General features: G+C 46.4%; 1 protein-coding gene across 1 annotated transcript; it reads right to left on the bottom strand.

The window, feature by feature from the left end:
- Positions 1 to 974: 974 nt before the first annotated feature.
- LOC135973864 (paired amphipathic helix protein Sin3a-like) lies at positions 975 to 26,708 on the bottom strand. Its single transcript, XM_065559029.1, has 9 exons — positions 24,123 to 26,708; positions 19,430 to 23,065; positions 16,136 to 16,425; positions 11,040 to 11,213; positions 9,669 to 9,761; positions 8,995 to 9,089; positions 8,211 to 8,399; positions 1,242 to 1,306; positions 975 to 991 (listed from the first exon to the last, which is right to left on the bottom strand). Exons 3-9 carry the CDS (start codon positions 16,238 to 16,240, stop codon positions 975 to 977), a joined length of 738 nt encoding a protein of 245 aa, XP_065415101.1. The 5' UTR covers positions 16,241 to 16,425; positions 19,430 to 23,065; positions 24,123 to 26,708.
- Positions 26,709 to 27,874: the final 1,166 nt, after the last annotated feature.

Genomic DNA, 27,874 nt, shown 5'->3' with positions numbered 1-27,874 from the left:
CGTCACTTCTCACAGCCCCAATCCACTGAGCAAGAGGGGAATAAGGCTGCTGCAGCCAGAATTTCCTTCACTCCAGTAAACTCCTCTCCCCACATTTCCTGACACCCTCCCTATTTACAACCAATGCAGTTGGCTGCTTTTTAAAGATAAGTGCATGTTGCAAACTCATGTTTTGTTATCCATTTCCTTCTTTGCAGACAAAGATTCAGGCGGAGAGAAATTCCGGCATAGTTCTTCCCACAGGTCTAGCTACTTAGATGCTCTGCTCACACAGGCAGGCTGATCATATGGGCTGGACCACGCTGCTGTGTGGATGAGGGAAGCCTATGGAAGGTGGGGTGTAAAACAGCAGCTGACGTAGCCTAGATGGGCGCATACTCACTGAAGATGCTCAGACCAAACGTGGGTCAGGATGCAATGCTGAAACAGTCCAGCAGAGGGAGCCACCGCAGGAGTAATGGGCAGGCTGCCAGTAGATGTCCCCATATAGGGAAGAGAGCACTTGCACAGACCTGTGAGAAAGCAGGAGGATACCCAGGTTACTGCCTTGCAGAGTTCCAGAAGGGAGGGGTCTCTTTCTCACCAAGATCTACCCGAGCTCTGATCTCTAGGGCAGGAGCCTTTTATTTGGCTCCACAGGCCTCACTCATACACCTGCCAACCAAGCAAGGTTTTCGAGCTCAGTTTGCACCATACAGAATGAACGGGTGGTCAGACTCACTCACCTCTCGGGCGCCCTTTTTGTATGTCTAGGACTTTTCCATCTTCTCCTCCTCCACTGAGGGGAAGAGGATGGAAGCTCCAGCTCTTGAATTGGGCTATTAGGGACACACACTGATCACCAGTGACTTATTAGGGAACTAAATAGGGAACCCGGGAGACAAGGGTATTTCCCCGACCTGCCTATGGTGGAGAAACATTAAGATTCAGGTCCCAGGAATCCAGAACCTCTCGAGTTTGCCCTCTGCAATCCGTTATCTCTGGATGGAGCCTAACAGAAAAACAAGAGATTAGTGGCCAAGGGCACAGAGGGCTGCCACGTATACCCTCCGGGAACCAAGGCTCAGGAGAAAAGGTTAGTGGCCTGCCAAGCAGCAGCAGTCAGGCTTGGCCTTCTCTGGCCCCTCAACAAATCTTCCCCAGAACCTCTGAGCTACATGCAGGCTGCCCGGAGGGTATCGCTCAGTGAGAATTCACCTCTGGCAGGCAGCCCTATCAAGAGGGGGCGGGATCAAAATTACATGAGCCCAGGATGAGCTTCCTCTCTTGGACAGTAGAGCTGGGCAACCTGCTGCAGAGGCGAATGCTGCAAATCCAAAAAACATCATCATCATGTTCAGCCTCACCTCCACGAGCAGACGCCTGGCATGTAATCAAGGCTCCATTTTGTCCTCATCCAAAACCTGAAATCAAACTCTTACCTTCTCAACATTAAAGACAGTGATAGATGTCCTTGTTGTGTAAACAGGCAGAGAGGTTATGCAACTTGGGCGGAAACAGGCACTCAAATACTGCACTGATGGGGGCCTTATAAAGATGTAGACAGATGATAAGTAGCATCTTTATATAGGAGATCCTTGAACAATGCACCAAGCTATTGGACTCAAAGCAAGAACAAACTTCTCTTCTTCACCTCTCAGTAGGAGAGCTCAGGGAAGAGAAGAGTGAAGCCACAGCTCTTCAGCAGACTACACGCTGCACATCAGACGTACAGCAGCAGTGTTGGTGAATTAATCTAGTACAGTGGTTCCCAAACTGGGGTTCGTGAAATGTTACAGGTTGTCCGCGGGGAAAAAATTCCCTAATGGCGGACAGACTGTCCCTAGGGACCCCGGGCAGCATGGGGCCAGCAGCCCGGAGCCCCTGGACGTCCAAGAGCGAAGCAGATCAAAGCAAGCATCTCTATCACACTGAGATTTAAACTTCAAAACTCCTTATAAGAAATGCAAAAGGAGGTGGATATTTTTTCCTGTTTTTAAAATTAAATAGGCAGCTAATATGGTTTTTAAAATTATTAGGAAGAACAAGTTTAAGCTTTGTTGTAACGTGCGTTGTTTGTCTGGACTGCTCAAGACCTGAATGCTTGTGTAGAAGGAACTCTAAGTTGACTTCTTAAATACCTTCATCAAGGAGTATCAGGTGTGAAACAGCATGAAACGTAGGAGCCTTGTCTTATAACAGACTTATTCAAAGTGATACAAACTACGAAAGTAAGATCTTGGAAGAGTGTTGCCGTTTTCATAATGTAATAAAATACTGTAATGATAAATAATAATTAATAATGAAGTGTGTAATAAGCTTGTCATCAAAACAAATTTTATATTTCCCAGATTACTGTTTTTATAATTTATACTCAGGTAAAGGAGAAAATCCCTGGAAATATTTATTTTGAGGAAGGGGTTCGCGAGACTTGACATTTTAGTGAAAGGGGTTTTGTCATAACTATAAAGGGAAGGGTAACAGCCCTCCTGTGTACAATACTATAAAATCCCTCCTGGCCAGAGACTCCAAAATCCTTTTACCTGTAAAGGGTTAAGAAGCTCAGGTAACCTGGTTGACACCTGACCCAAAGGATCAATAAGGGGACAAGATACTTTCAAATCTTGGTGGGGGAAAGGCTTTTGTTTGTGCTCTTTGTTTTTGGGGGGAGTTTGCTCTTGGGACTAAGAGGGACCAGACATCAATCTATGCTCTCCAAATCTTTCTGAACAAGTCTCTCATATTTCAAACTTGTAAGTACAGCCAGGCAAGGCGTGTTAGTTTTATCTTTGTTTTCCCAACTAGTAAATGTACCTTTTGCTAAGGTGTTTACCTCTGTTTGCTGTAACTTTGAACCTAAGGCTAGAGGGGGTTCCTCTGGGCTCTTTAAGTTTGATTACCCTGTAAAGTTATTTTCCATCCTGAGTTTACAGAGATGATTTAGACCTTTTTCTTTAATTAAAAGCCTTTTTTAATAACCTGATTGATTTTTCCTTGTTTTTAGATCCAAGGGGATTGGATCTGGATCCACCAGGAGTTGGTGGGAGAAAGGAGGGGGTGGTGGTGGTTAATTTCTCCTTGTTTTAAGATCCAAGGGGTTGGACCTATGTTCACCAGGGAGTTGGTGGAAGAATCTCTCAAGGCTACCCAGGGAAGGGAGTTAGCCCATTGGGAGTGGTGGCAGGGGACCAGATCTAAGCTGGTAGTTAAGCTTAGAAGTTTTCATGCAGACCCCCACATCTGTACCCTAAAGATCAGAGTGGGGAAGGAGCCTTGACAGGTTCACAGATTGTTAAAGTTTGAGAACCACTGATCTAGAATGAGAATACAGTATCTGCACCATCCGGGTCCAAAATAGGGTAAATGCACACAAGGCAGACTTTTAATAATGCTTGGACAATACAAAGCCAACTCCCTCCTCCATGCAAGTTCTGCTGGTTGGATGTGAAGATACGAGGGTGGGGTTGCAGTCGTGGAGGTGATGTTTTATAAACATGCTCCTGGAAGACCAATAGACTGCTTCTACTACACAGCCACTTCCTAAGGGAATCCAAAGAGACTAGGTTTCATTTGGGACACCTTCCAGAAAGCAGCTTAGGAGAGAGGTGCTACAGCTGCCTTGGGAACATGTACTTCCAACAGATTCTCTACCACCTGTGACAATGCGGTTCTGGCGGAACCCAACTGAGAGTGCCAACTCAGGACAAATTGCTCAAATAGGGCAGTTACAGCCCAAGGCTGGGGTTTTTTCCACCTCTAAGGCAAACCAAACCAGCCAGACTAAGAGGACTTCGGTCTCACCCACTGGCTAACCGCAAGTCTCACAAGCAATCTCCTTAGGGTATGTCTACACTTACCCGGTAGTTCGGCGGCGAGCGATCGAACTTCTGGGTTCGACTTATCGCGTCTTGTCTGGACGCGATAAGTCGAACCCAAAAGTGCTCGCCGTCGACTGCGGTACTCCAGCTAGACGAGAGGAGTACCGCGGAGTCCACGGGGGAGCCTGCCTGCCGCGTGTGGACCGAGGTAAGATCAAACTAAGGTACTTCGAACTTCAGCTACGTTATTCACGTAGCTGAAGTTGCGTACCTTAGTTCGATTTGGGGGGTTAGTGTAGACCAAGCCTTAGACACTCCAGTTTCCCAGTATTACCACCAGTGCCACTCGTTATGGGGACAAATGGTTATGAAAACCAATACCCCAGTAAAAGAAAAAGTTTCTCCTGATCCCAAAGGACCAAGCCCCAGACCCAGGTCAATATACAAATCAGATCTTACCCACAAATCATGCTGTTGCCAATCCTTCAGAATCTAAAATCTAAAGGTTTATTCATAAAAGGAAAAAGATAGAGATGAAAGTTAGAATTGGTTAAATGGAATCAATTACATACAGTAATGGCAAAGTTCTTGGTTCAGGCTTGCAGCAGCGATGGAATAAACTGCAGGTTCAAATCAAGTCTCTGGAATACATCCCCCGCTGGGATGGGTCCTCAGTCCTTTGTTCAAAGCTTCAGCTTGTAGCAAAGTTCCTCCAGAGGTATGAAGCAGGATTGAAGACAAGATGGAGATGAGGCATTAGCCTTATATAGTCTTTTCCAGGTGTAAGAACACCTCTTTGTTCTTACTGTGGAAAATTACAGCAAAATGGAGTCTGGAGTCACATGGGCAAGTTCCTGCATACTTTGCTGAGTCTCAAGGCATATTTGCCTTCTCTCAATGGGTCCATTGTATAGCTGATGGTCCTTAATGGGCCATCAAGCAGGCTAGGCAGAGCTAACACCAGTTTGTCTGGGATGTCACCCAGCAGCATAGCATAAGTTTGAAATACAGACAGTATAGAGCCAATATTTATAACTTCAACTACAAAATTGATACACACATATAGACAGCATAATCATAACCAGTAAACCATAACCTTGTCTTAGACACCCCATTTGACCCCCTTTATACAAGATTTGCATGCCACTACAGGACCTTGGTTGCAATAATGATCTATATGGTCCCAGATTATATCAATAACGTCACACCACCCAACTAGGAAAAGTCTCCATGTGTGTCAAAGACGGGACTGCTTACGGGCCGAAACGTCAAATTCCTGGAAGCTGAGAGTGAGAAGTTTTAAATCACCCCATGGTGAAACTCCTCTGATTACCAGACAATGCCAGGATTAATTGCCTCAAGTACCATGTCACTAATCCAGCATGCCAGGGACATCACAGAGTGCAAAGGCAAACACGGTGGTTTACGAGCAGCTGTTTTGCTTGACCTAGATACAGAAATCTGGTTTTGCCTGGGAGGGGAAGGAACAACAGATTCTTTAGAACTTTTGACAGCGCTGCAGCTTTAAGCACCAGAGAAGCAAATGCTTCCTCAGATTTTCAGCCTTCAGTAAGATGTTGCACCCCTTACAGAGACAAGCAAGAAACTGCCTGGAGACACAGAATGGCTACCCTGAAGTCACAAACCTTTGCTGACCTGTCACCAACTGCTGGCGCACACGCTGCAGTGCTCCTGGTCTGGCCACACAAACACGTTTGGCAGTGTCACTGAGTCAAGACAGCACTCACCAGATCTTCTGGCTCCCTTGAAAGTACTCCAACGGCCCAACTTTACAGACATGCATGTGGGGCAGTGGGCTGCACTTCCACACGCATCTTTTGGGGATTTTTTTCTTTTTAAGCTGCAGTTCCAAAGGAATGTTTTGGGGGAAGTTCTGGGTTATACAGGCAGTCAGACAAGCTTCTAAGGCCAGAAGGGATCATTGTGCTCTATGACCCTTGCTAGCTGGCATCCCTAAATTCAGAGTCCAAAAGGGGTGACTTCAAAGGGAGGCTCAAAGCACTGTTGAAAACCAGACAGGCTATCCAGTAACTTAGAGCACCTTCAGACATTGCCACTATTTGCATCTCTCGGGTCTCCCGATTCGTTATTAATAGACTTACAGTCTGTATTCAGTGCTCCTTAGCTTATGGCTTTGGATACCCAATGACAGCTGGTTGAGCTTTTCTGGTAGTTCTACCTGTGTATTTATACAACACAATTACCTCATGGGGCTTCCTCACCCAACAGGAAGAGACTGAAAGCAGGGAGGAAAAACTATTAAACTCTTCCACAAAATACTGAGCCATATAAAGTGCAATGTTACCATTTAGGCTAAAAAAAAGCAACCTTCACGTCAAGGGGGCTGGGAGTTTAGTGGCCCTAAACACCACGACTCTGTTTGTGATAGACCTCAATCTCCAAGCACTGGATGTAGGCAAAGGGAGTGCTGAAGACAGCTCTAAATCAAAAAAGAATCAGGCTAAAGAGAACTGTTAATTTGTTAAGGAACCAAAAAGGATTGATTTGTTATTTAACAGCCCTGCTGCTAACAAGACGGAGGGATAGATTTTTTTTTTGACATTTCCACTGGCTGGTAAATTGTATTACCCCATTTCCCAGAATGACTCAAGGGATTTGGGGGGGGGGCAACCTCCCAACTCCAGTGGAAGAGCTCTCGACCACCACAGAATGTTGCAACTGCTACAAAATAAAAAGAGTTTATAACCTCTGAACAGGAACTGGGAATTGCTTACAAATTAGTATCTGGAATCCAGAGGCGATACCCTTACATTTATCTGCTAGGGTAAGTCAAACATTGGTCATTTGTGAGGGTCCTAAACAGAGATCAAACTTTCAGGTCTACTACTATCTTCTCCCACCACCTCTACTTCTGTTTTTATTAGTAGTTACTGGGACTGACTTAATTACAGTAGTCAGTCCCAGTAACTACTACACATATTCCCATAGCTGTGCTATTCTGTTAGAACCTGAACTTCTGAGTCCTGGGGAAATATGCATTGTGACATTTCCAGAGTGGACTGATTTAAATCAGCATTTGTATTTCAGCTGTTTTCTAAAGAAAGATGCACTCATTAGTTGATATACCCATTAAAACACCTTGACTTACAACTAAATAGACACTTTACAGTAGATTTGGTACATCTGTTTGCTACCTAGAAGTGTACACCATAACTATATTTTCAGATTCTTATTAACCAAACACTTTTAGTATGTTAGAAAATGGTGGTTTTGTTTTTTGTTTTTTAAGAGAGGGTCATGGATTCAGCATATTTATTTCTCTTATTATAATCTTCTAAGTTTAGGCCTCAACATATTTTGTATTAAATTCTGATTTCATTTTAAACTGGCTCATTTTTAAAAAAGAAAAACGTATAAGTAACAAAAAATTTTAAAAAGGAATTTTATTTAATTTTTAAAAAAGTCTTCCAATTTTTATCCACCTTGGACCTTTCTGTAATTATGACATCACTGCGGCTATCCTAGTCCCACACCCAGCACTTTCAAGCAGCTGGTATATTCGTTTGCAGTGCTCCGCTGCCCAGGAGCAACCCTAGACTCCCATTCTCAGTGACTGCAGGGTCGAGGCACAGCTCCTTGATGAGATGAGCTTGGAGGGCTATGTCAGAACACGGGTCAGTTTTTCAGCATTTCAGTTCTTTGCTATCCCCTTTTTTAGGCCCACCCTAACAAGGGGGATTAGCAACCAATGTGAGGTGCCCCTAGGCAAGAAACCTACGAGTAAAAGGATGCTAAGAGCTGTCTACTCTAACAGGAGAGTTTGGGAAATGGAGGGGGAGGAAAGGAAGGGTTACATCTCAGGAACATTCAGAGGAAGTTTACAGCGTCCAGTGGACTAAACTATGTCGTGTCCAGTCCTCAAAGCAATATGAAGACTACTAAATGTTACAGGAGAACAACCCCTCCCCCCACACCCCGGACACTTTATCTGACTCTCCCCAGATGCCCTTTGGGAGCAAGAGGTTCAGGGAAACACCAGCTGCTCATCCCATTCCTTTCACTCAACTCCTACCTGCTGAGCACGCAGCAGAGCAGTCCTCCTGTACATGTAATCCTCCGATTTGATCATGTACACCAGGGGTCGGCAATCTCTGGCACGCGGCTCGCCAGGGTAAGCACCCTGGCGGCCGGGCCAGTTTGTTTACCTGCTGCGTCGGCAGGTTTGGCCGATTGCGGCTCCCACTGGCCGTGGTTCGCTGTCCCAGGCCAATGGGGGCTGTGGGAAGTGGCACGGGCCAAGGCATGTGCTGGCCGCGGCTTCCCGCCGCCCCCATTGGCCTGGAGCGGCGAACCGCGGCCAGTGGGAGCCGCGATCGGCCGAACCTGCCGACGCAGCAGGTAAACAAACTGGCCCGGCCCCAGGGTGCTTACCCTGGCGAGCCGTGTGCCAGAGGTTGCCGACCCCTGACGTGCACCATCTTATAGGAGTTCAGTTTGAATTTACACTCCAGCTTGTCCAAGCTCTCCACAGTCTCCATGGACTTCTTACTGTTTCTCTCCTTCCCTTCCTTCTCCTGCTGCTCCCGACCATGCTGACACTTACAGATCCGCCTCAGGTTCCTGTAAACCAGAGAATCCCTGCTGGGATTAGTGCTCATCCTCTGTCCACTAGGCTGGGCATATCTGGTGGCTCCAGGCCAGCTCTTCGGAACCCAAAGTATTGCTCAGAGTGGAATGGTCACAAATTAAAGTCGGTTAGGCTCATGTGTCTACCATAAGCCAACCCACTGAGCTCAGCTGTTTACAGAGAGTGAGGGCCTTTCAAAGCTGTTTTGCAACCAACTTCCTGCTAGCGAAAAGCACTGACTCAGCACCTTCTGCACTCAGCTAGAGGGCTATTGTAAGCAAAGGCAGGATTGCCAAAAAAAAAACGGGGCTGGTGACTCCCCAAACCCTGACCTCTCTGCAGCCTGTGGACTATGCTCTCTCTCAGGCACTGGAGAGCAGGAGCCCAGGGTGGGCTCTTGGAATAAACAGCAGCACTGTGTCTCTATATGCTACTCCCAGGTTAATGTCTTCTAAAGTGGCAGAGTACTAAAAACAAACAAGAGACTGCAATAGCCAACACTGTGACGGAGTAAGATTTTCTCCCTCTGCTGACATGGGTACTTGTGGTCTGTGTGTCACTTTTCACAGCCACAGCTTGTTCACTCACCTTGGCAGGAAAACCGGCTTCTGGGCCAGGTGTTCCCGAAGTTTGGGAGAGGTAGAATCAGAGCTGATGTACCGCTCTACGTAGTCTGACCAATGCTGAAATTGGGCACAGAACACAAGGGGTTAACCAACATCTGCCAAATCAAACAATTCAAACCCAACTCTGAAGGGGTTTGGTTGGAAGTGGATGAAAGAAAAGCAACCTTTGGAGACTCCATATATTTCACACAGGTCCCACTCACTCTCCTCCCATGGATGGATATACCTATATCATAGAACTGGAAGGGACCCTGAAAGGTCATCGAGTCCAGCCCCCTGCCTTCACCAAGGACTGATTGTTGCCCCAGATCTTTAAGTGGCCCCCTCAAGGATTGAACTCACAACCCTGGGTTTAGCAGGCCAATGCTCAAACCACTGAGCTATCCCTCCCCCTATATGCACCTGCACTGTCTGGTTTTTGAAATTCTTAATAAGAGATGCCAATAAGGCTTGTTCAACCCAATTCACTGAGTGCACTGTGTCACAGAATGAATGTGTCCTGTAGGACTAGAAGCAGGTCAGAAACTATACCATCTGAAACACTGACAGCTCTGCCATCTTCATCCAGTTATACCCCCATTTAAACTTTACATGCTTAATAGCTGCAGCTGAACTCCAAGGACAATCGGCTCTTACCTCTGCCTCTACGGAGTCATACGAGTTCTCCTCTTCGGTGTCCAGCAGCTCGATGGTTAATTGGACCTGGCCTCTGCTCTGAATGAACATCAGCTACAAAGCAGAATGCGGAAGGAGACTTAGTAACCAATTATTCAGAAAAATAAATCCAATAAACTTTATGCAACTCTCCAGCATAATACTGTGCCTTCCACTTTGCTGGGAACAATGGTAGGATACTAGCCCCAGTTACACAATCTGAACACAGAAGGAGTTTTGACAATGAGTGGAAAGTTCTAGATCACTAAGGAGCTAATCTAACAGAGGGTAAAAGGATAAAGAAATTATTCTACGTATATGGGCAGAAGAGAATTCCTGGATAGAGAACCATGACATACTTAAAGAGAGGTGGAAGAAAAAAGTATGAATTGCTGCAGTGAACAGTTGGTATTTTATTAACGATCAGAAAAAATCTCTCTGTTACCCACAGAGTTTGCTCGAAATTGGGATGTTTATAAAGGCAAAGCAAGGAGCTGGACCCCTTTTAGCAGCATGCTGTTTTCTGATCAATTTGTGCAGTTTCAATTCTTTGCTTCCCTGCTTATTTTGAGACTCTCATCGGGAACACAGAGACGCCCTATAAATATCAAAGCCATTATCAATGAATTTCACTAGTTCAAGATGGGCCCGGCCACTTCTGATTTCACAGCGATGAGAAGTATGAATTTGATTTGAACTGAGAGTCAGGTTTATTTAACGCATAGGTGACAAATATTAGTAAGAGACCGTTACAGTCTACAATGGATGAGATGGAGAAAAAGGTGGAAAGCGTCAGTGACCCACCCCACGGGAGGGAGGGAGAGACAGAGATTAACAGCATTAATTAACATTAATTAATTAACATTAATTAACAGATTAACTAGTGACAGCAATCACTCAATACAGTATTACTCTGGCTTTGGGACACTGAGAAATACAGGGACAAATCCCAGCTTTCCTTCAGGATACATATTTTTCCATCTTCCTTGCAAATGTCCCATTTCCGAGAAACTCTTTATAGAAATATTCTTCTGTTTTTCCTGTTCGTTCTACAGTTCCTGTCTGGATGGATGCAAGCCCCGCCAAGGGCTATATTAAGACCGACAGTCACAGAGCAGGTACTCGGCAGCTCCACCAGGCTAGAATGCACAATCAGGTCGCCCTCTCAAGCTCTATGACAGCTGCGGAGCACACAGGTGTCCAGAGGTCCTTGGGATATTTGGAGAGTTACGTAAAATGAAAAGCTGAGCCCATTCTCCTTTCTCAGCGAGCCTTCGTACTTCCCCTCCTCTCTCAGCAAGCTCCTCCAGGAGTCCTCCTCCAAGCGTCACTGAAGGCAGATATGGTTTTTACCTTGAAACAGTTCTCGTCTGACATGGGCTGCTTGGCTTTGCGCTGGTACTTGGCCTCCACAAGGGCCCGAGATGACTGTGAGGACAGCAGGCCTCCGGTAGCTCCGTTGCTATTCTCCGACAGGTAAAGCTCTGTCACCTGCACGCAGATCTCATCGCTCACTGTGTGCTGAAGCTGGGAGCAGGAAGGATACAGAGAAGAGGAGTTAGTGAAGTGGTTTTAAATGCCTCTGGACTTGGTGCACTGTATACTGCAGTAGCCCCCTTTCCCCAACCCAAGTCAGTCAGAGGGCTTTGCACTAGTGTGCACTATGGACAACCTGTCTTCTGCAGTCAGGCCGTAGACAAAATAGAACACTAAGAAAATCTCCAAAATAAACTTCTCCATGTGGCAACAAGCAGAGTTTGACATTAATCAAAACAAGCCAGGCTGAGCCTTCATCATTTGCCTGCACTTCTAGACTTACATGTTTGCATGCAAACACTTATGTCAAAAGCTATAATTGATGAGAAACTATTTTATCTCCCCTGCATACATATACGCTGTGGCAGAATTGGTCAGATTTCCAGTTCTTCTCCACTATGCACCACGCAAGTCTCAGAACCAGCTAAAGAATATGTTCATCAATGCAGATTAGAAATGAACATACCCTTCAAAATTCCTGCTTCAAACCTCTGTCTGGTCAAACCACAGCAAAAAAAAAAATTCTAGCCATCTAAGTTTTAAAACTAAAAAACAATTATTTAGGTTATGAACATAGTAGCCTCTTCTACTGTGAATTACTACTACACCCATTGGAAAACATTGTGTCCTTTAAAATAAATAATGATGCTGGCAAAGTACAGTTGCACATACAAAGTAACTACAGATTAATAACCTTTAAGTGAGCATTATGAAGGAAATGCCTGACAGCTGGCAAAGATTTAGACCATCGAGGTACGCGGGAAGGGCTTGTTAGGCAGTTCTCTTGCCATGGAATCGCTACACCAAATCCAAAGGTTGATTAGTTGGTTGTTTGTGGAGGGGAAATTAAAAATAATTAAATCAAATTCTAATTATTAATTATATTCCCAAATTTAAATAAAGAGCCGGTTGACTGCCGATTTCCTGTCAAAACTGAAATTAAGAACTTGTTTTTAACCCTGTCTTTATACTCTAATTTGTGCTTAACAATTCTCCATAGAAATTGGATCATCGAGGTAGCCAGCATGTGAGAGTTGACACTTGGGCTTACAGAGTTCAAGTGACAACAAGCAGCTGAAAGCCACAAATATACCAGCTTCAAGAGCCAGCCAGCGTGTGTGAAATCCAGAAGCAAGTTGTTATTCAAAAGAAATACAGAACCTTTTCCAAGAGTCCTTACAGTTTTGGTCCTTGTGTTTACAAATGCTTCAGGTTTTCTAAGAGCAAGAGAACACTTCAAATGTGGTCCCACCTGATACTAGGCATCTCTTGGATAGTGGAGGACAGTCTGCACTTGGTAAGGCAACTCCCATCTTTTCATGTGCTGTATATTTATACCTGCTTACTGTATTTTCCACTCCATGCATCTGATGAAGTGGGTTATAGCCCACAAAAGCTTATGCCCAAATAAATGTGTTAGTCTCTAAGGTGCCACAAGGACTCCTTGTTGTTTTTACTGATACAGACTAACACGGCTACCCCTCTGAAAGCTGGGTAGTAATCCTCCACATCAATATCCACTAGAGGAAGAGAAGGTGTAACATGAACTACATTGTAACACCCCTCAAAGGCAGTTCCTACAGGCCCACTATGAGTTCTGGGAGCAAAAGGGCCACATGTTGAAGGTCTCAGACAAACTGATGAATTACTAGAATGATCAATAAAATGAGGAACAACGTTGTAAGACTTTAAATGAGAGCTTTTCAAATTAAGGCCAGGTCTGTAACCCGTCAGAGGCCTCACGGAGGAGGGCAGAGGTGGTAAAATTCTCAGAACTAAAGAGGTTCTTGCTACCAAAACAACATTATGCACACCATTAAAGCAGAGACCTCACCAAAAAGATATGAACGCAGATATGTCCTAAGGCTCTTATGAAATATACGCATTGCACATTATTATTAACTTGTATTTCACTAGCACCCAGAGGTCCCAAACTATATCTGCGACCCCTCTGTGCTTGCCACCATTCAGACACACAACCAACTAGGCCCCGCCTTGAAGAATGTAAAACAGAGACCAAGGGGGTTGGGGGAAGCAACTTGCCTGAGGTCACATAGTAACTAAGTAGCAGAGCTCGAACTAGAACCCAGGTCTCCTGTTTCTCCAGCACCTTATCCAGAGCAAGCTACACAGACAGTTACCACCTTTCCAAGCTGAATGTGCTAATGTAGCTTCTAAAAGGTTTTGTGGGCTGTAGCAGAAACATAGTAAAAAGGGGAGGAAAATGAAAAAAGCCATTCAGGGTACACCCAGTTTTGAACTAACACTCATCACTGCGGTATAGGCATCAAGGGAAGATGAAAATAAAGTTTTTAAAAATACTGGTTAAGGAACAATGCCAATTTAAAGGGAATTTGAAAAGTTCTCTGTGTTTTCTGTTTGTTTTTAATTGTTATAGGTTCAAACACCTCTGCATCCCTCAAGGCCAACAAAGACTGTCCACACTTCCTCCTTTGCTTCAATCCAAATTAGCTACTTTACTCTGGTTTTAGCTGGCCGGAAACAGGCAGCCATAGGCAGTTTAGTACTGTAGCATTATCACCACTAAGGAAACCAGCCCTTGGAGAATTCTAATTACATATATTTGCTGAGACCACTCAGATTACACGAACATTGTAACAGAAAATGGAAGATCAAGGAGGCTCTTTACTGGTCTACATAGGACTGCCTGGACTTACTTTGGTTTGGCCTGCCCTGCTTTCTTTAGTCGGTAAATCATTTGAACACCAGTTTAAAAGGAGACACACTTTTTAATACCAGAGCCAAAACTGACTGCTTTGTCAATTGCCAGGGGCTGACTCCTCCACTGAGATATTTTATAACAAGCTTGGGGCAAGAGAAGATTTTTATCCAACTTGTAAATTCATGAGGTAGAAAAATAGCGCAACCCAAAATTAAGAAATTCAGCTGGCAAGGAGTGTTAAAGCAATACAAAATACCACGCCTCTCCCCCACAGCCCCATGAAGTAGGATGTTCCAAGCCCCAGGGTCAGGTCTAGAGATCTCCTCCTTGATAACATGCTGTGCTACATTCAGTGCCCACCAGCATCCTTATATTTCACATTTTGGAAACTACCAAAATGCAGGTACTGGATTTTACAGAGACAAGACCTAAAGGCAGGTGAGAGGGAGGAACACAGATTCCTCAAAACACCAGGAAACAGATCAAGTACCAGATCCACACACTGGGCTGTCATTCTTGTCTCATTTTATGCCTAGCACTTCCCGCTCCCATTCCCTTTCCCGGTTCTCCTCTTCGATTTGCCGCTCAGCCTGGGTGCAAATCCTCAGCAGCAGCAAGCAGAGGATTTGGTGAAGCCGCATGAAGATGTACCAGTTGTTGTTGACATAGAAGAGGTTGTACACTTCATCCCCCCTCCGCCCCTTCCCCCCGGTAGCTTCTGGGCCGCTGTGTTGCTGAACAGCAGCTTGGCTTTAGGTAGGGTTACCATATTTTGTGCCTCCAAATGGAGGACACTCCACGGCCCCCGGCCCCGCCCCCAGCCCCGCCCACACCCCTCCCCAACCCCGCCCCCTCCCCAAAGTCTCCGCCCCCTCCCCTGCTTCCCGCGAATATTTGATTCGCGGGAAGCCTGAAGCAGGTAAGGGTGGTGTGGGGGGAGGAGGCGCGGCCCAGGCTGGCCCCCCGGCGTTTCCAGCCTGGGTCAGCTCGGGCCCTGGGGTGCCGGCCCCGGCCGACCACCCCCTGCCCGCCTAGCACTGCTGGCCCCCGGCGGCCCGGCGCACCCCCCGGCTCCCGGCCCCGCGGGCCCGGCTCCCTGCCGGCCCGGCGACCCGGCTCCCCGCGGGCCCGGCTGACCCGGCTCCCCGCCGGCCGGGGTCCCCGCGGGCCCGGCTGACGCGGCTCCCCGCCGGCCGGGGTCCCCGCCGGCCCGGCTGACGCGGCTCCCCGCCGGCCGGGGTCCCCGCCGGCCCGGCTGACGCGGCTCCCCGCCGGCCGGGGTCCCCGCCGGCCCGGCTGACGCGGCTCCCCGCCGGCCGGGGTCCCCGCCGGCCCGGCTGACCCGGCTCCCCGCCGGCCGGGGTCCCCGCCGGCCCGGCTGACCTGGCTCCCCGCCGGCCGGGGTCCCCGCCGGCCCGGCTGATGCGGCTCCCCGCCGGCCGGGGTCCCCGCGGGCCCGGCTGACGCGGCTCCCCACCGGCCGGGTTCCCCGCCGGCCCGGCTGACCCGGCTCCCCGCCGGCCGGGGTCACCGCCGGCCCGGCTGACGCGGCTCCCCGCCGGCCGGGGTCCCCGCGGGCCCGGCTGACGCGGCTCCCCACCGGCCGGGGTCCCCGCGGGCCCGGCTGACCCGGCTCCCCGCCGGCCGGGGTCCCCGCCGGCCCGGCTGACCCGGCTCCCCGCCGGCCGGGGTCCCCGCCGGCCCGGCTGACGCGGCTCCCCGCCGGCCCGGCTCGCCCGGCTCCCCGCCGGCCCGGCTGACCTCCCGATTTTCCGGACATGCCCGGCTTTTGGGGATTTCCCCCCGGACGGGGATTTGAGCCCCCAAAAGCCGGACATGTCCGGGAAAATCCGGACGTATGGTAACCCTAGCTTTAGGGAGGCTGCCCCCAACTCCGTTGTGCTTTTTCGCAGCCCCAGTGGCTTCATCCACATCCATTTCCTCCTCCACGTCTGAGAGCTCGCACCACCCAGCAAACAGCATGTCCGGAATGAAGTGGTACATGATCTGCTTGATTTTGTACTTGTCCTCTTTCTGAATTCCTGTCTGCTGTTTCACGTGGTGGATGATAAAGAGAAGCAGCATCCTCCAGGATTTGCCTGTCCTCATAGGCTAGTGACAGGTGTGGGCCTATGGGTACTCCAGCATTATCTTCTGATGCCTGCTCTTGCCTCTGAGGGAGGAAGACAAAATACACAGAGCATGGGTGAGTCTCACATATGCAACTTACCACGTCTTTAAGACCCTTGTACAAAGCACTGCCAGTGAACTGGATTTCCTCTTTCATTACAACCCCAAATCCTATGGGGGAAGGGCCAGAGTTCACATTATCCATCACAACAACCCAAGTTCTGGTGTCAAGGGCCTACACATATTGCATACAGGGCCTTGGTGTCATTCTGTTTGAAGCTGATGCCCTGGTGATCCAAGGATTTCAGGTAATGTTTCTCATTCTGCTCCCTCCAGACCTTGTTGAATCCTCTCTGGGCTTCTCGCCACTCTTCCTCTTTCATCTTTAACCTTAGCAGCAACAAAAAACAAAACAGAAGCTACGAGATGCTAAGATACCACATTGATGGGTGTAGGATAAAAACCTAGACCAGACAAGCTGGAGGCAGTAAGGCTTCTGCTCAGTGCCCATTGCCCACTGAAACAGCAGAAAGTTTCAGAAGGACTTCAAATGAGGTACAACGTGCATAGCAAAATTCTCCAGGAATGGCCATGAATCTTTAGATTGGTTTTGTGGCTATGTTATTTTACAGAAGGTTAAATAGGCCACAAATGCATGGCTATACCCCACTAACCAGGGTGATGATGAGGGCATTCAACAGAACATAAACCAAACTTTTTTTTCCCCCCCGTATACCTCCTACAGAGTCCCAGGACTGGGTCTGGGTTCATTGTCAATATCCCAGAATTCTGCTTTGTGAGAAGTTACAAATAACAGAAATCTCAACTGTTGTAACCAGCTGCCCCAAAGAGTCCCTGGTATCTGTGACATCCCATAATTTATTTAATACATGGATTTAACCACTTGCCAGACATTTCAGAGCTTTCAAACTTCTCTGATACTTGTTATGGTCCTGTAACTAGATATTCTTTTCACCCCATGCAACACAGGCATACACAAAACTCTGAACCTCTCAGCCAGCTTATACCTAGCCTAGAAGAAAGAAGTCCATTCTGTCACTTCACAAAGAGTGCACTGTAACCAACTTGATCATGTTTAAAGGAAAAACACCACAAGTTGGGAATCAGACAACCCTCGACCTCTCACATCTTGACATAATGGAAAAAACAGCTCTTTCTCTTCACTGAGGATTAAGGAATCACAATTTACATCTAGGCAGCCTACATACTTTTGATGAGACATGGGAACTTTGCAGAGATATAATTGCTGAACATTCCAGGAGTCTAGAAGCACACAGATCCCAGAAGTACCTCTTACTTGGCAGTCCCTTCGCAAACCTATATCCCTCCTCTAATCTAGTTTTCATACCATGTCCATACCCTGGTGTCTAAGAGCACCTTCTCATAGTCTTACCCCTCTCCTTTCATCTCTCGTTTCTTTACGTCTAGTTCTCACATTATGCCCTGCCTCAGTAGAGAACCTGCTAGAGACTGCAGATGTCCTCAACATGATGCAACATAAAAGCAAGTCATTCCGGACATGAGTTCTCTTTCTGCATTTGTATAATGGGGCCCCAATTCTGACGGGGACATTAGGGAGCCACCATAATAAAGATCTGACAATCCGCAACTACAATGCTAAAGGAATTACTTTCATTTCTAATTATCCTTTGTTCTACATTGTTAGAGATGTATCGGGAAAGTGGAAAAGTATGATGACACGGTTCCATCAAAATGCTGTTGTAGCCTCTTGCTGTGTAAATCCAGAACCAGCCAGGAGGACAGAGAAGCTATAAAGAACACAAAGGTTAGTTTCCATTCATTTATGGACTATCCCCTTCAGCCGGTTTAGTAGGGGCACATTCCGCACATTCTTTGAATACTGTAGCTCAATTTCCACCTTCTCTTTACAGCTCACTGACCATGCTCAACAAGGAACTGGGTGGAAGACAGCACTTAAACTCAAGAGTGACACGTGGTGACCACTAGGGGGTTGGCTCTTACTCCACTCTACCATGGCTGCCCTCAAGGGTAAAAAAAGGAAGAGCTAAGGAAGTTCGGAAAGTCTTGTGCTAAGGTTCTAAGACACAAGAGAAAAAGTCTTACACAGATGGTACTAGAGAAGAGAACTTCCTTTCATCAATTTTACATTTCCTGCCTTTCATTTTCACATTTTCATATCCCCTTGTCCGTATATGAAAAGGTAAATAGCAGCAGCAATCAGATTTTGTATATCTCTGTAAAAACGCCTCTGATACCACTATCTCTCAAACCTAAACAGTCTCATTACCATCAATCACTTCTCACAGTCTTGCCATGCCTCATCTTCCCCCCCATGCTCATTTCTGAGTCCCTTATTACTGAGATGTCCTTCTTGAGATAGGGTGACCACAACACAGAATTCCAGCTAGGTGGGGGATTTGTTAGTTTTTCAATATACAGTAATGGCATATTTGCTTCAATTCATAGCAGAGATTGAGGATGTATAAGAAGATTCTGTCAACCACCTCTCTTTCTATTCAAGACCACATTGACGACCTGTAGTCTATAGATCAGGAACCTATGCTTTAAAGATTGTAAAAGTGTCCAACTTTTGACTTAGCTTCCACTTTCCTACATCTCATATCACAGTACTAATTTTTGGTATGATCCCTTCCACCAAGGATGCTGGACTGATATATATTGTGATCGCTACCACTCAGTGGTTTGACCATAGTTATTTCTTGATTCAGAATCTAAGTGTTATTCAGGGCTAAATCAATAACCTCTCCTCTTGTGTAGCTACAGACTAGCTATTACAAGAAGCAATCATTTAAAATATTGAAAAACTCCTTCTCCTCACCTTCTCCAGAGGTTGACATTTTATATGTGGGGAGTTGAAATTGCCCGTTATAACTATTATTCAAGAGAGCGGTCTCTGGCCCCCCCTCAATATTGTGCACTCACTTCCTTTTTCTGATCAGGAGGCTGGCAGTAGAACACAGTAATTTTTGAGTTGGAACCTGAATCCAATACAGACTCTACACTTCAATGTCTTTTTCACTTTCACAGATGGGATTTATAATGGGATCAAACTCAGTTGTGTCCAAAACTGACAATACAGAACCCCACCCCAGCTTGATTTTTGAACTCAAGACTGCCCTATCTTGGGTAGGAAAAATAAAAAATCCTTATCCTGCCAGCAGGGCCAGTGATGTTTTGGCTTTACTAGACACAATAGTAGCTGGGTACTATGAAACGCAACCACTTATTAGAACATAAAAAGCATCTGCATTTCTCAGACTGTATGCTTTCCTCAACTGGAGCCTCTGTATGTATTATACGTTTGGATAGTGCCTAGCATACGATGAGTTTTACTCAAACACAAGTAATAATGCCGAAACCTGGGAAGTACCATTTCAGCACAATAGGAACGGCAACAAATGAATTTTTCCTCAGCCCGTCTATGATGTCGGCCGCTTTGTCAGCATATATCCTCTGCAGTGCCTTGCGATGGATCACCTCCGACGTGCCACCCAGAGTGTTGTCCAGCTGGAATTTGGCTTGCTCCTCAGCAGACAAGCGGGGAGTTTCTTTGGATTGCCTCTAAGACTCTGATTGTTGCCAGGGTGGTCTCCAAGACAACATCCAGATGAAAGGGAAAATGTGTTAGCCATAGTACAATATTACTTTCTGGAAATAAAGGTCGGGTCTACACTACAGACCTATATTGGTGTAACTATGTTGCTCAGGGGTGTGAAAAATCCACACTGAGCAATGCAGTTACATCGACCTAATCCCCTGTGTAGACAGCGTCATGTCAACGGGAGAGCTTCTCCCATCAACACAGCTATCACGTCTTGGGGAGGTGGATTAACTAAGCTGATGGGAGAAGCTCTCCCGTTGGCATAGGAGTTTCTTCACTTAAGCACTGCATCAGCACAGCTGCAGTGTTTTAAGTGTCCACTTACCCGAACATTTAAGTGAACCAAAACAAGAACTTAATACTTCTGTAACTCTGTGCACGTAAAACAGGAGGCACTTGAGAAATGGTTTAATATTTCCACATCTGCTTATTCTAATCTACCTATATTTCATCTGCTTCCTATACAGGATTGCATCTTTTCACAAGAAGTTACAGGCTACTAAAATGCTTCCTTCAGGAAATAAGATTTTCCATGGGTGGGAGGTACACAATTGACAGCATTACTACAAAAGAAAGTGATAAATCTTAGCATAGGCAAATAATTGCTGTGCTGAGTTCCATTTGGAGTGTCAATCATTTAACACTCTGTGAATGTCATTCTTCAGATTTTTAACAGAAATATATTTCAGCCTCTATGTACTAATAAAAGGAAGCATCAATTATGCACCTGCCATTGAACAGTTTCATTTGGAATGACCTAAAGAGAAGAGAAAGAAAGCTGTGCCAAAGCTACCGACCACGATAAAGTCAATGGGTTGGAGGGGAAGGAGTTGGTGATCAGAAGCAGTTACTTGGATTTTGATTCTTGTATTCACAGAGGTTGAACAGTCCTTAGGTAGAAGCATAACCATGTCCACCAAAGGCAGGACAAGTAGTAATGGGCTAAATCTGCAGCAAGGGAGATTTAGATTAGATATTAGGAAAGCTTTCTAACTATAAGGGTATGTCTACACTACGGGATTAATCCGAATTTATATAATTCGAATTTGGGAAACAGATTGTATAAAGTCAAATGTATGCGGCCACACTAAGCACATTAATTCAGCGGTGTGCGTCCATGTTCCGGGGCTAGCGTCGATTTCTGGAGCGTTGCACTGTGGGTAGCTATCCCATAGGTATCCCATAGTTCCCACAGTCTCCCCCGCCCATTGGAATTCTGGGTTGAGATCCCAGTGCCTGATGGGACAAAAAACATTGTCGCAGGTGGTTCTGGGTACAGCCTCACCCCTCCCTCCCTCCCTGCATGAAAGCAACAGACGGCAGACAACCATTTCGTGCCTTTTTTCCTGGGTGAACACTTCAGACTCCATACCACGGCAAGCATGGAGCCCGCTCAGCTCAAGACAGCAGTCATGAACATTGAAAACACCTCGCGCGTTCTTGTGGAGTTTATGCTGAGCCAGGACCAGAAAAACGAGGCGAGGAGGCAGCGGCGGTGGCAGCGCAGCGACAAGCGTGATGAGAACATGGACACGGACACAGAATTCTTCAAACCGAGGGCCCTGGTGCTTTGGAGATCATGTTGTTAATGGGACAGGTTCTATCCATGGAACGCTGATTCTGGGCAAGGGAAACAAGCATAGACTGGTGGGACCGCATAGTATTGCAGGTGTGGGATGATTCCCAGTGGCTGCGGAACTTTCGCATGCGTAAGGGCACTTTCATGGAACTTTGTGACTTGCTGTCCCCTGCCCTTAAACGCCAGAATACCAAGATGAGAGCAGCCCTCACAGTTGAGAAGCGAGTGGCGATAGCCCTGTGGAAGCTTGCAACGCCAGACAGCTACCGGTCAGTCGGGAATCAATTTGGAGTGGGCAAATCTACTGTGGGGGCTGCTGCGATGCAAGTAGCCAAAGCAATCACTCAGGTGCTGCTATGAAAGGTAGTGACTCTGGGAAATGTGCAGGTCATAGTGGATGGCTTTGCTGCAATGGGATTCCCTAACTGTGGTGGGGCGATAGATGGAACTCATATCCCTATCTTGGCACCGGAGCACCAGGGTACCCAATACATAAACCGCAAGGGGTACTTTTCAATAGCGCTGCAAGCACTTATGGATCACAACGGATGTTTCACCAACATCAATGTGGGCTGGCCGGGAAGGGTTCATGACGCTCGCGTCTTCAGGAACACTACTCTGTTTAAAGGGCTGCAGCAAGGGACTTACTTTCCGGACCAGAAAATAACCATTGGGGATGTTGAAATACCAATAGTTATTCTTGGGGACCCAGCCTACCCCTTAATGCAATGGCTCATGAAGCCATACACAGGCGGCCTGGACAGGAGTCAGGACCTGTTCAACTACAGGCTGAGCAAGTGCAGAATGGTGGTAGAATGTGCATTTGGCCGTTTAAAAGGTTGCTGGCGATCGTTACTGACTCGCTCAGACCTCAGCCAAACCAATCTCCCCATTGTTATTTGTGCTTGCTGTGTGCGCCACAATCTCTGTGAAAGTAAGGGGGAGACCTTTATGGTGGGGTGGGAGGCTGAGGCAAATCGCCTGGCTGCTGATTACACGCAGCCAGACACCAGGGCGATTAGAAGAGCACACCAGGAAGTGCTGTGCATCAGAGAAGCTTTGAAAACCAGTTTCATGACTGGCCAGGCTACAGTGTGAAATATCTGTTTGTTTCTCCTTCATGAAAACCCGCCCCCTTTATTGACTCATTCTCTGTAAGGAACCCACCCTCCCCCTTCCCCCAGCTTGCTTTCAAACCAAATAAAGTCACTATCGTTTAAAAATCATTTATTCTTTATAATAGATTATAAAAAGAGGGAGGGAACCCGGGTGGAGTTTGGGAGGAGGATCGGCGAGAAGGAAAAGGCCACTAAAAAAAGGTTAAAAAAATGACAGCCTTTTGCTTGGGCTGTCCACTGGGGTGGAATGGGAAGGTGTACGGAACCTTCCCCCCCCGCGTTCTTACACGTCTGGGTGAGGAGGCTATGGAACATGGCGAGGGGGGAGGGGGTTATACAGGGGCTGTAGCGGCACTCTGTTATCCTGTTGCCGTTCCTGACGCCGGAGCATGTCTGTTTGCTCAAGCAGCAGCTCCAGCGTTGCATCCTGCCTCCTCTGATCTTCCTGCCACCACCTCTCATCTCGAGCGTCTCTCCTGTCCTCACGTTGGTCCCTCATGTCCTCACATTGGTCCCTCCTGTCCTCATGTTCACTGGCTTCTTTCCTATACTTTGAAACCATGTCCTTCCACTCATTCAGATGAGGTCTGTCACTGCGGGTGGATTCCATGATTTCTGCGAACATCTTGTCTCGCGTCTTCTTTTTCCGACGCCTTATCTGTGATAGCCTTCTGGACGGAGGAGGGAGACTTGAAGAACTTGCAGCCGCTGGAGGGAGGGAAAAAAGGAGAGAATTTTTTAAAAAGATACATTTTGCAGAACAATGCTTATACTCTTTCACGGTGAACAACACTATTCACATTACATAGCACATGTGATTTCTGTGCAAGGTCGCATTTTGCCTCTTAATATTCAGTGCCTGTGGCTTTGCTGCTAGAGATCACAGACGCAGGTCCGGGCAACAGAATTCGGCTTGCATGCGGCCATGGTAAGCCATTGTCTTTCGGCTTCTGCGCCCTCCTTTCCCACATACCAAGCAAAGCCTGTTGACTGCTGCGGTTTTCCTGTTAACATTCAGCAGCAGAAAACAAACTAACCACCCCCCCGCCCAATACAATTCTCTGGATAATCGCTTTATCCCTCCCCCCACCGCGTGGCTGGTATCAGGGAAGATCCCTGCAGGAACCAAACTAACACCCCCCACCCCGCCATGAATTCTCTGGGATGATAGCTTTACCCCTCCCCCCACCACGTGGCTGGTATCAGGGAAGATCCCTGCTAGCCAAACGTGAAAAGCTCTGGGCCAATTCCCCCCTCCCCCCCTGCGCTTAGCTAACTGCAGGGAAGGATTTCTTTTCAGCCACAGGCAAACAGCCCAGTAGGAACGGCCACCTCGGTCCCCTTAATTAAATTCCCGTATTTCAACCAGATTACCATGAGCGATATCACTCTCCTGAGGATTACACAGCAAGATAAAGAACGGAGGTGGCTTGAATGCCAGCAAACACCGGGACCATACTCTGCCAGGCTTTGTCATGCAATGATACCAGATTACTTGCTGCAAGCATGGCGCGGTCAAGTGTCCTACCATGGAGGACAGAATAAGGCTGCACTGCCCAGAAACCTTGTGGCAAGGCTTTTGGAGTACCTCCAGGAGAGCATCATGGAGATGTCCCTGGAGGATTTCCGCTCCATCCCCAGACACGTTAACAGACTTTTCCAGTAGCTGTACTGGCTGCGGATGCATCCCAAGTCCTCAGGGCAAAGTAATCATTAAAAACCCTTGCTTTTAAAACAAGTTTTATATTTTAAAAGGTAAACTCACCTGAGGTCCCTTCCATGGGGTCGTGGTCTTGGATACTGGGTTGGGAGGGTACTTCAGTCAGGCTGAGAAAAAGATCCTGGCTGTTGGGGAGAACGGAGTGCTGGGTGCTCTCTGCAAGCTCGTCCTTCTCCTCCTCCTCTTCCCCGTCCGCAGAATCCTCAGGTGTAGCTGATGAGATTATCCCCGCCTCGGAATCCACGGTCAGAGGTGGGGTAGTGGTGGCGGCCCCCCCCTAGAACGGCATGCAGCTCGGCGTAGAAGCGGCATGTCCCGGCTCTGACCTGGAGCGACCGTTTGCCTCCTTTGTTTTTTGATAGGCTTGTCTGAGCTCCTTGACTTTCACGCGGCACTGATCTGAGTCCCTATTGTGGCCTCTCTCCATCATGCCCTTGGAGATTTTTTCAAAAGTTTTGGCATTTCGTCTTTTTGAACGAAGTTCTGCTAGCACTGAATCCTCTCCCCATATAGCGGTCAGATCCAGTACCTCCCGTACGGTCCATGCTGGTGCTCTTTTTCGATTATCGGCCTGCATGGTTACCTGTGCTGATGAGCTATCTGTGGTCACCTGTGCTCTCCACGCTGGGCAAACAGGAAATGAAATTCAAATGTTCGCGGGGCTTTTCCTGTCTACCTGGCCAGTGCATCCGAGTTCAGATTGCTGTCCAGAGCGGTCACAATGGTGCACTGTGGGATAGCTCCCAGAGGCCAATACCATCGAATTGCGGCCACACTAACCCTAATTCGAAATGATAAAATCGATTTTGGCGCTACTCCGCTCGTCTGGGTGGAGTACAGAAATCGATTTAAAGAGCCCTTTATTTCAAATTAAATGGCTTAGTTGTGTGGACGGGTGCAGGGTTAATTCGATTTAACGCTGCTAAATCCGAATTAAAGTCGTAGTGTAGACCAGGCCTTAAAGTAGCTTCTATACCAGATGACTGGAGGAGAGCTAATATGATAAAACTTTTTTTTAAAGTTTTCAGAGGTGATCCTGCAAATTATAGGCTAATAAGCCTAACTTCAGTACCAGGCAAATTGGTTGAAACTATAGTAAAGAACATAATGATCAAACACACAGATGAACATGATTTGTTGGGGAAGAGTCAATATGGCTTTTGTAAAGGGAAATCATGCCTCACCAATCTATTAGGGTTCTTCGATGGGGTCTCCAAATATGGACAAGGATGATTTAGTGGATATGGTATACTTGGACTTTCAGAAAACCTATGACAAAGTTCCTCACCGAAGGCTCGGAAGCAAAGTAGGCAGTAATGGAATAAGAGGGAAGGTCCTCTCATGGTTCAGTAATTGATTAAAGGGCAGGAAACAAAGGGTAGGAATAAATGGTCAGTTTTCAGAATGAAGAGAGGTAAATAGTGGTGTGTCCCCCATGAGTCTGTGCTGGGACCAGTGCTGTTTAACATATTTATAAATTATCTGAAAAATGGGTAAACAGTGAGGTAGCAAGATTTGCAGATGATACAAAATTACTCAAAATATTTAAGTCCAAAGCAGACGGTGAAGAGTCACAAAACTGGTTCACTGGGCAAGAAAATGGCAAATTAAACTCAGTGTTGATAAATGCAAAGTAATGCACATTGGAAAACAATCCCAACAATACATAGAAAATGATGGAGTCTAAATTAGCTGTAACCACTCAAGAAAGATCTCGGAGTCATTGTGGATAGTTCTCTGAAAACATCTGCTTAATGTGCAGTGGCAGTCAAAAAAGCTAACAGAATGTTGGGAACTATTAGGAAAGGGCTAGATAATGACAGTAAATATCATAATGCCACTATATAAATCCATGGTACACCCACATCTTCAATATTATGTGCATTCTGGTCATCCCATTTCAAAAAAGATATATTAGAATTGGAAAAGATACCAGAGAAAGGCAACAAAAAATGATTAGGGATATAGAACAGCTTCCATATGAGGAGAGATTAAAGAGCCAGGGACTGTTCAGCTTGGAAAAGAGACAACTAAGGGGGAATATCATAAGAGTTCTATAAAATCATGAATGGCCTGGAGAAAGTGAATACAGAAGTGTTATTTATCCCTTCACATAACACAAAAACTAGGGGTCACCTTATTAAATTAATAGGCAACAGGTTTAAAACAAAAAAAAGGAAATACTTCTTCACTCAATGCACAGTCAACCTGTGGAACACGTTGCCAGAGGATGTTGTGAAGGTCAAAAGTATAACTGGGTTCAAAAAAGAATTAGATAAATTCATGGAAGATAAGTCATCAATGGCTATTAGCCAGGATGGGTAGGGATACAACCCCATGCTCTGGGTGTCCCTAAGCCTCTGACTGCTAGAAGCTGGGAGTGCACGACAGGGGTGGATCAGTCCATAATTGCTCTGTTCTGTTCATTCCCTCTGAAGCATCTGGCATGGGACACTGTTGGAAGACAGGATACTGTGCTAGATGGACCATTGGTCTGCCCCAATATGGCCATTCTTATGTTCATTTTTTTAAAAGTCCTTTCTTGTAGTCTACCAAGTATCAGAGGGGTAGCTGTGTTAGTTTGTATCCACAAAAACAACAAGGAGTCCAGTGGCACCTTAAAGACTAACAGATTTATTTGGGCATAAGCTTTCATGGGTAAAAAACCCACTTCTTCAGATGCATTGTCAGTCCATGCATCTGAAGAAGTGGGTTTTTTTACCCACGAAAGCTTATGCCTAAATAAATCTGTTAGTCTTTAAGGTGCAACCAGACTCCTTGTTGTTTTTCTTGTAGTGTGTAATACCTATAAGCAGCATTATCAGGGGCAGCATTTTTGCTGCCTTCATATTTCCTAACTAGTATATCCCTTTCTCTGGTTTTAAATCTTTGCACCATTCTTATTTTCTGTTCAAATTTTATTTTAAATGGACACCTGCAACTAAAACAATAACACATCTCTCTGAAAATGTTACTGGTTATGGCTATGCTATACATGAATGAAATTAGAGTGACATATTCTAATGTCTGTTTCTTTACTTTGTGAATTTGACAAAACTCTACCTGACAAAACTTTGTGTATTGTTTAACTCTACAGGTGAAGCAACGAGACTGTTAGTAGTTTCACTGTATGGATTTACAAAGCAATAGAGAAGAAACATTTTTAAAAAATTGTAAAACCACAAAAATTGGCAGAGGAACTCAAGGTCAGATAAAACCTGAAACTACATTTTAACTTTTTAAAATTATTATTATGATTATTTACTAGATTTCAAATTGATAATTCCTTTTAAGAAGTTTTCAAGAATGTATTCTTCCCTATGGTCTTTAAAAATTTATATTGTAGGTACAAAGGCCACCTTTTTACTTGTCCACATTCACTATACTCAATATGCAAATTGTACAACAGGTACTTGGCTTTATACATACTTGTCTATAACACTCTGTGATCTTTCACCACCATACAATAACATAATTTAAGGCACTGGCTCAAGGAGGTTTGTATATATAGATATAAATCTGTGTCCAGTGATACCAGGTGTGAAAGTAACTTAAGTGACTTACTGGTATGCAGGGCTGGGGTCCTGAGCAGAGGGCGGGGCCTCAACCAGAAGGGGCGGGACCTTTAAATCCCCAGGCCCTTTACATCGCTGTCGGAGCAGTGGGGCTCTTGGCCACCGCTGCTAGTCCGGGGCTCCGGCAGTGATTTAAAGCGCATGGGGCTCCGCTGCGGTAGCGACTGGCAGCCCCGGGCCCTTTAAATCACTGCCGGAGCCCTGGGGCTCCTGGCCGCCGCT

The sequence above is a fragment of the Chrysemys picta genome, chromosome 10 (assembly GCF_011386835.1).
Source record: "Chrysemys picta bellii isolate R12L10 chromosome 10, ASM1138683v2, whole genome shotgun sequence".
Classification (NCBI taxonomy): domain Eukaryota; kingdom Metazoa; phylum Chordata; order Testudines; family Emydidae; genus Chrysemys; species Chrysemys picta.
This window is presented reverse-complemented; position numbering and strand designations above follow the sequence as displayed.

What these genes read in the sequence shown, in the direction of transcription:
- LOC135973864 (XM_065559029.1), bottom strand. Translation starts at nt 16,240, where the DNA reads ATGGATAATGTGAACTCTGGCCCTTCCCCCATAGGATTTGGGGTTGTA. An exon ending in CAGACGAGAACTGTTTCAAG is followed by an intron (nt 9,762 to 11,039) that starts GTAAAAACCATA and finishes TCTGCTTTGTAG; the next exon opens with CTGATGTTCATTCAGAGCAG. An exon ending in CTGGCACACGGCTCGCCAGG is followed by an intron (nt 1,307 to 8,210) that starts GTAAGCACCCTG and finishes TTGGATTTGCAG; the next exon opens with CATTCGCCTCTGCAGCAGGT.